The sequence below is a fragment of the Oncorhynchus gorbuscha genome, linkage group LG02 (assembly GCF_021184085.1).
Source record: "Oncorhynchus gorbuscha isolate QuinsamMale2020 ecotype Even-year linkage group LG02, OgorEven_v1.0, whole genome shotgun sequence".
Classification (NCBI taxonomy): domain Eukaryota; kingdom Metazoa; phylum Chordata; class Actinopteri; order Salmoniformes; family Salmonidae; genus Oncorhynchus; species Oncorhynchus gorbuscha.
Genome location: NC_060174.1, coordinates 54,119,556 through 54,128,411, shown reverse-complemented (window position 1 = coordinate 54,128,411; position 8,856 = coordinate 54,119,556). Strand labels below are relative to the sequence as shown.

Here is an 8,856-nt window from a genome sequence, read left to right as displayed (position 1 = left end):
CACGCTTTGGTGATGAAACGTCACTTGCTGATATTATATAATACATTTATCAAGACAAATATGATTCTTCATGTTCTGAATCATTCAGTGGGGTCTTTCTCTAACAGATAATTAACATTATATCTCAAGAGTCAGACTTCGTAACCTAATACATCCTATAATAAGCACCGAGCGGTGCCGCTTCTCACAGCGACTTTTGAGGATTTTCCGTGATGTGGGGGTCATCTGCAAAGTTGTTTCCGCGGGTCGCAAAAAGCTAAAATAACGTGACTCGAGCTGAATTCAATGTGAAAGGCTTTGAAAATAAAAAGCTTGCAGTAACGCTCAGTGCTCTGTTGACATTTGACAGAGATGCGCTTGTTGTTTTTTTCGGGGAGAGATGTCTGAAAAACAACAGGAATTTCGCATTAACGTGAAAAGCGTATGCTAATATGAAAATACTAGATGTATCTACACAATTAACATTTCCCATTGGTCAAAATATGTGTTTTTGGGCCTCCCAGGTGGCGCAGTGGTCTAGGGCATTGCATCGCAGCGCTAGCTGTGCCACCAGAGACACTGGGTTCGCGCCCAGGCTCTGTCGCAGCCGGCTGCGACCGGGAGGTCCGTGGGGCAATGCACAATTGGCCTAGCGTCGTTAGGGAGGGTTTGGCCGGATATCCTTGTCTCATCGCGCACCAGTGACTCCTGTGGCGGGCCGGGCGCAGTGCACGCTAACCAAGGTCGCCAGGTGTTTCCTCCTACACATTGGTGCAGCTGGCTTCCGGGTTGGATGCGCGCTGTGTTAAGAAGCAGTGCGGCTTGGTTGGGTTGTGTTTCGGACCTTCGTCTTTCCCGAGCCTGTAGCGATGAGACAAGATAGTAATTAATTGGATACCACGAAAAGTGGGTAAAATGTAAAAAATATATATATTTTTTTAATGCGTTTTCGATTGGAACCCCACAAGCATCCTTACAACCGTGTTCGAACATTGTAAAATAAATTTGCACATTCATGTTATTCAATAATTTCATCCAAACTGCTCGCGCACATCAACGAGAACTTGGTTCCATCTTTGACGCTGCCAGTCCTGCCAGTCCTGCCTCTCCCATCTCCCTCATTGGTTGTTAGGAGCATATACCCACATGGGTGATTGAAAGATGAACTGAGGTCCAGTTGTTGGTGGTAATGCAACAAACTTCTCAAGGCTACGCGTCCCACTAGCGGGACAACTTCCGGTGACACTGGAGGGCGCGCAATTCAAATAATAATCAAAACAATTATGGTTATTAAACATCTGGTACATACAAGTGTCTTATATCGGTTAAAAGCTTAAATTCTTGTTAATCTAACGGCACTGTTCGATGTACAGTAGGCTTTACAGCGAAAGCATTCGATTGTTTGAGGAAGGCGCCCCACGTCAAAATATTTTTCCACCGGCACAGGTTTCATAAGTTCACAAATAGCGATTAAATATTCACTTACTTTTTGAAAATGTTCCTCTGATTTGTTATCCAAATGGTCCCAGTTATAACATGTAGTGTCGTTTTTTTAGATAAAATTCTTCTTTATATTCCAAAATGTCAGTTTAGTTGGCGCCATCAATTTGAGTAATCCACTCCTTCAACATGCCAAGATAGGAATCGGAAGATCTACCCCTAAACTTTCTTTCAACAAGTCAAAATACGTTTCTATCTAAACCTCAGATACCCTAAAATGAAATTCAACTATAATATTTCATATGGAAAGAAGTATGTTCAATACGAAAGCGATATTAGTAGGTGCGTGTCCTCTTCATCATGCGCGCATACACAAATTTACAAGTCTGTGTCCCTGTAGTAAAACTCATATTTCTTGCTCGTTTTGGAAGAAGCAAGCCTGAAACCTTGAACAAAGACTACTGACAGCCAGCGGAAGCCATAGGAATTGCATACTGGGAGCTAGATTTGATTATTTCCCTATACGTTCCATTGGAAGAGCATGGGCCCTCAAAAAAAATAAAAATTCTGGTTGGTTTTTCTTTGGATATTTTCCTACCATATCTATTGTGTTACATTCTCCTACATTATTTTAACATTTCTACAAACATCAAAGTGTCTTCTTTCCAATAGTAACAATATAATAGGTATTATATGCATATCCTGGCTTCAGGGCCTGAGCAACAGGCAGTTTACTTTGGGCACGTCAAATCAGGCTTAAATCCGCCATATAAAGTTTGCAATACATTAAAAAGACTTAAAGAAGAGAGATTACTAGAAACTAACTAGGTTTCCCCTTTTATCTGTGTATTAGTTGTTGGAGTAGAAAACACGTGATTTTGTGTGACTCAAAATGGAACAAAATTCTTCAAAGATACAGGGAAAAAAAGGAACTTGTGTATTTCAGGTAAAATCACAACCCAATGTTTATATCCCAGAACAAATGAGCTAACAACTGCAAGCAAGCTAGCTAAATGTCCATGAAGGTTTCATGCTTTTCGACCTGTCCCCAAATTAATATAGTTGGTTCAGAGTTCGTTTTGACATTTCAACCTGCATGTCCTGATCACATCGACATGTCTGCGACGGAGCGTGCGGGCGGTGTCGTCAGCATGTTAGATGTAGACCTGAAGAGTCCACTGTGATCCATATCTTACCCTTCACTGTCCTCTACTGGTCAGAGATGCTCACTACCACTTAACTCCACCCAGTTCACATCAATGCATTTTTACAGTGTCGGACAAATTGCACGTATTTCCCTAAGGCTTGAATATTAAACTAAAGTGGAACTTTGGCGGATAATTGTACTGTAGAGTACATCCATTGCTGATCTTTCCACATTGTAGTCAGCACATTGTGGTCAGCGAAGCTCAGCACAATACTGCAAGCTTGACTACTTACCCCTTTAATTTTCTTTTCCCCAGAGGCCACTAAGATCACCTTGGCTCCTTCCAACGCAGACGTGACGGTGGGGGAGAGTACCCACATGCAGTGTGCCGCGTCACATGACTCCACGCTGGACATCACATTCGTCTGGACCCTGGACGCCCACTCCATCGACTTCGACCGGGAGGGATCCCACTATGAACGCAACCTGGTAAGAGATTAGTAAGGCAGGCCAGAAAACATTGGGTTGACAGTTCAGATCCCGGGTATGGCTGAGATATTAAGTTAGTATTACTCTGGTGTAGCTGTGTAATACTCTGGTATAAATCGTATCTCTGTAACACTGTAACACCGCTGTACTGTTAATACTCATTTAGCATTGGTTACTGAAAGAAACATGGACAGCTAACTGCTGGTGGCCTGTATCAGTTTAACTGCAGTTTCCTCATCAATGATGTGAGCCACTCTCTGTCCGTGCAGCCTTAGCAGTAAGCGACAGCTAGCGTTCCTCAGCTGTCCTTCCACAGGAATGTCTCCATATAACGATTGATGACCTTGCACAGCTGTGTACAAGGCTTTTTTCCCCCCTCTCCTATAATTACAGCAGGCTCCAGTTGAGTTGTATTTGCCAATCAGAAGCATATGACTCATATTATAGTAAGTAAGTTAATGTAATGCCGCCTTTATATTCTCAATGGGAGTATTTCATAAACAGAAAATATGGCTGTCATTGTAAATGAGCCTTTGTTCCTAACTGACTGGATAAAGGGTCAGTGACGTAAGGACCTTGACCTTTGACCTTGGTTTGCTTCGTGCTGTGAGAGTGCAGTTCACATAACAAACTGTGAATGGCTACTGTAGATATTCTGCAGGCTTCTGTGGTCAAGTATTCTGTTTATTACAGTTTCCCGTTGAGAATACTAAAGAAGCACCATGTTATATCCGGCGAACAAGGCAGAAGGGCGGATAGCCCTCTGGTACAGCTCCCTGTAGTTCTCCTGATTGGATGTTCAGATCTCTGTATCCCACCGAGTTTCTTCCAAAGCCTATGTAGTGACGGGAGTCTGGCAAGCGGGACTATATCCCTCAGGATTTGGAAAGTTGTAGCCTTGTAACAATAGATACTATGTTAATGGGTAATTTGAAGATGGGAAGGGGACATTTTTTTTGTCTAGCTGGAGCTCGAGACATTTTTTTGTCTAGCTCGAGACATTTTACAACAGCCATAATATTTTAAAAAGATGGTCCACATGGACAAATAAAACTGAAGAATAATATGCCTGTATCGTGCTACAGAAATAAAACCCAGAATCCAATCAAATATCATTTTATTTGTCACATGTGCCGAATACAACAGGTGTAGGGGACCTTACCGTGAAATGCTTACTTACATGCCCTTAACCAACAATGCAGTTCAATAAATATAATTGATAAAATATTTATTAAATAAACTAAAGTAAAAAAAAAATCAAATAAATAAAAAAGTAACACAACAAATGTACATAACATGTCATGTTTGTCATTTATTATCATGTCTTGTCCCTGTGCTCCCCATTCTGTTCGTTTCCCTCTGCTGGTCTTATTGGGTTCTTTCCCTCTTTCTATCCCTCTCTCTCCCCCTCCCCCTCTCACTCTCTCGCTCTCTCTTCTCTCTATCGTTCCGTTCCTGCTCCCAGCTGTTCCTATTCCCCTAATCATCATTTAGTCTTCCCACACCTGTTCCCGATCCTTTCCCCTGATTAGAGTCCCTATTTATTCCTTTGTGTTCCGTTCCTGTCCCGTCGGTTCCTTGTTTAGTATTCACCATGCTGTGATTGCGTTTCGCCCTGTCCTGTCGTGTTTTTGCTGTGATTGTGTATCGCCCTGTCCTGTCGTGTTTTTTGCCTTCATCAGATGCTGCGTGTGAGCAGGTGTCTCTGTCTACTACGGCCTGCGCCTACCCGGCGACCTGCAGTCTGTGGCCGCTTCTCCAGTTATTCCCCTCTACAGACTAGAGGATTTCTGTTATTCCCTGTTTGGACTTAAATAAACTCTGTTTCTGTTAAGTCGCTTTTGGGTCCTCTTTCACCTGCATGACAGAAGGAACCGACCAAGGAATGGACCCAGCGACTTCAGACGCTCGTTACACTGCCGTCGAGATCCAAGGAGCCATGCTCGGCAGACACGAGCAGGAATTGTCTGCTGCTCGCCATGCCGTGGAGAACCTGGCCGCTCAGGTTTCCGACCTCTCTGGACAGTTCCAGAGTCTACGTCTCGTGCCACCTGTTACTTCCTGGCCTGCCGAGCCTCCAGAACCTAGGGTTAATAACCCACCTTGCTACTCCGGGCAGCCCACTGAGTGCCGCTCCTTTCTCACGCAGTGTGAGATTGTGTTCTCTCTCCAACCCAACACATACTCTAGAGAGAGAGCTCGGGTTGCTTACGTCATTTCACTCCTTACTGGCCGGGCTCGAGAATGGGGCACAGCTATCTGGGAGGCAAGGGCTGATTGCTCTAACAAATTCCAGAACTTTAAAGAGGAGATGATTCGGGTTTTTGACCGTTCAGTTTTTGGTGGGGAGGCTTCTAGGGCCCTGGCTTCCTTATGCCAAGGTGAACGGTCCATAACGGATTATTCTATTGAGTTTCGCACTCTTGCTGCCTCTAGTGAGTGGAACGAGCCGGCGCTGCTCGCTCGTTTTCTGGAGGGACTCCACGCAGTGGTTAAGGATGAGATTCTCTCCCGGGAGGTTCCTTCAGATGTGGACTCTTTGATTGCTCTCGCCATCCGCATAGAACGACGGGTAGATCTTCGTCACCGGGCTCGTGGAAGAGAGCTCGCATCAACGGTGTTTCCCTGCTCCGCATCGCAACCATCTCCCTCCTCTGGCTTTGAGACTGAGCCCATGCAGCTGGGAGGGATTCGCATCTCGAATAAGGAGAGGGAACGGAGGATCACCAACCGCCTGTGCCTCTATTGCGGAGTTGCTGGACATTTTGTTAATTCATGTCCAGTAAAAGCCAGAGCTCATCTGTAAGCGGAGGGCTACAGGTGAGCGCAACTACTCAAGTCTCTCCATCAAAGTCCTGTACTACTTTGTCGGTCCACCTACGCTGGACCGGTTCGGGTGCTACATGTAGTGCCTTGATAGACTCTGGGGCTGAGGGTTGTTTCATGGACGAAGCATGGGTTCGGAAACATGACATTCCTTTCAGAGAGTTAGAGAAGCCTACGCCCATGTTCGCCTTAGATGGTAGTCATCTTCCCAGTATCAGATTTGAGACACTACCTTTAACCCTCACAGTATCTGGTAACCACAGTGAGACTATTTCTTTTTTGATTTTCCGTTCACCGTTTACACCTGTTGTTTTGGGTCATCCCTGGCTAGTATGTCATAATCCTTCTATTAATTGGTCTAGTAATTCTATCCTATCCTGGAACGTTTCTTGTCATGTGAAGTGTTTAATGTCTGCCATCCCTCCCGTTTCTTCTGTCCCTACTTCTCAGGAGGAACCTGGCGATTTGACAGGAGTGCCGGAGGAATATCATGATCTGCGCACGGTCTTCAGTCGGTCCCGAGCCAACTCCCTTCCTCCTCACCGGTCGTATGATTGTAGTATTGATCTCCTTCCGGGGACCACTCCTCCTCGAGGTAGACTATACTCTCTGTCGGCTCCCGAACGTAAGGCTCTCGAGGATTATTTGTCTGTGTCTCTTGACGCCGGTACCATAGTGCCTTCTTCTTCTCCGGCCGGGGCGGGGTTCTTTTTGTTAAGAAGAAGGACGGTACTCTGCGCCCCTGCGTGGATTATCGAGGGCTGAATGACATAACGGTTAAGAATCGTTATCCGCTTCCCCTTATGTCATCAGCCTTCGAGATTCTGCAGGGAGCCAGGTGCTTTACTAAGTTGGACCTTCGTAACGCTTACCATCTCGTGCGCATCAGAGAGGGGGACGAGTGGAAAACGGCGTTTAACACTCCGTTAGGGCATTTTGAGTACCGGGTTCTGCCGTTCGGTCTCGCCAATGCGCCAGCTGTTTTTCAGGCATTAGTTAATGATGTTCTGAGAGACATGCTGAACATTTTTGTTTTTGTCTATCTTGACGATATCCTGATTTTTTCTCCGTCACTCGAGATTCATGTTCAGCACGTTCGACGTGTTCTACAGCGCCTTTTAGAGAATTGTCTCTACGTAAAGGCTGAGAAGTGCTCTTTTCATGTCTCCTCCGTTACTTTTCTCGGTTCCGTTATTTCCGCTGAAGGCATTCAGATGGATTCCGCTAAGGTCCAAGCTGTCAGTGATTGGCCCGTTCCAAGGTCACGTGTCGAGTTGCAGCGCTTTTTAGGTTTCGCTAATTTCTATCGGCGTTTCATTCGTAATTTCGGTCAAGTTGCTGCCCCTCTCACAGCTCTTACTTCTGTCAAGACGTGTTTTAAGTGGTCCGGTTCCGCCCAGGGAGCTTTTGATCTTCTAAAAGAACGTTTTACGTCCGCTCCTATCCTCGTTACTCCTGACGTCACTAGACAATTCATTGTCGAGGTTGACGCTTCAGAGGTAGGCGTGGGAGCCATTCTATCCCAGCGCTTCCAGTCTGACGATAAGGTTCATCCTTGCGCTTATTTTTCTCATCGCCTGTCGCCATCTGAGCGCAACTATGATGTGGGTAACCGTGAACTGCTCGCCATCCGCTTAGCCCTAGGCGAATGGCGACAGTGGTTGGAGGGGGCGACCGTTCCTTTTGTCGTTTGGACAGACCATAAGAACCTTGAGTACATCCGTTCTGCCAAACGACTTAATGCCCGTCAAGCTCGTTGGGCGTTGTTTTTCGCTCGTTTCGAGTTTGTGATTTCTTACCGTCCGGGTAGCAAGAACACCAAGCCTGATGCCTTATCCCGTCTGTTTAGTTCTTCTGTGGCTTCTACTGATCCCGAGGGGATTCTTCCTTATGGGCGTGTTGTCGGGTTAACAGTCTGGGGAATTGAAAGACAGGTTAAGCAAGCACTCACGCACACTGCGTCGCCGCGCGCTTGTCCTAGTAACCTCCTTTTCGTTCCTGTTTCCACTCGTCTGGCTGTTCTTCAGTGGGCTCACTCTGCCAAGTTAGCTGGTCATCCCGGTGTTCGAGGCACTCTTGCGTCTATTCGCCAGCGCTTTTGGTGGCCGACTCAGGAGCGTGACACGCGCCGTTTCGTGGCTGCTTGTTCGGACTGCGCGCAGACTAAGTCGGGTAACTCTCCTCCTGCCGGTCGTCTCAGACCGCTCCCCATTCCTTCTCGACCATGGTCTCACATTGCCTTAGACTTCATTACCGGTCTGCCTTTGTCTGCGGGGAAGACTGTGATTCTGACGGTTGTCGATAGGTTCTCTAAGGCGGCACATTTCATTCCCCTCGCTAAACTTCCTTCCGCTAAGGAGACGGCACAAATCATTATTGAGAATGTATTCAGAATTCATGGCCTCCCGTTAGACGCCGTTTCAGACAGAGGCCCGCAATTCACGTCACAGTTTTGGAGGGAGTTCTGTCGTTTGATTGGTGCGTCCGTCAGTCTCTCTTCCGGGTTTCATCCCCAGTCTAACGGTCAAGCAGAGAGGGCCAATCAGACGATTGGTCGCATACTACGCAGCCTTTCTTTCAGAAACCCTGCGTCTTGGGCAGAACAGCTCCCTGGGCAGAATACGCTCACAATTCGCTTCCTTCGTCTGCTACCGGGTTATCTCCGTTTCAGAGTAGTCTGGGTTACCAGCCTCCTCTGTTCTCATCCCAGCTTGCCGAGTCCAGCGTTCCCTCCGCTCAAGCGTTTGTCCAACGTTGTGAGCGCACCTGGAGGAGGGTGAGGTCTGCACTTTGCCGTTACAGGGCACAGACGGTGAGAGCCGCCAATAAACGCAGGATTAAGAGTCCAAGGTATTGTTGCGGCCAGAGAGTGTGGCTTTCCACTCGCAACCTTCCTCTTACGACAGCTTCTCGTAAGTTGACTCCGCGGTTCATTGGTCCGTTCCGTGTCTCCCAGGTCGTCAATCCTGTCGCTG

At 46.7% G+C, this 8,856-nt stretch overlaps 1 protein-coding gene across 1 annotated transcript in view; it reads left to right on the top strand.

Moving 5' to 3' along the window:
• LOC123993193 (contactin-1a-like) overlaps positions 1-8,856 on the top strand; it is a 119,829-nt gene that overhangs the window by 84,964 nt on the left and 26,009 nt on the right. Inside the window, exon 15 of the mRNA XM_046295077.1 lies at positions 2,883-3,055. Within this exon, the coding sequence (XP_046151033.1) occupies positions 2,883-3,055 (173 nt within the window). The remainder of the gene's footprint in view (positions 1-2,882; positions 3,056-8,856) is intronic.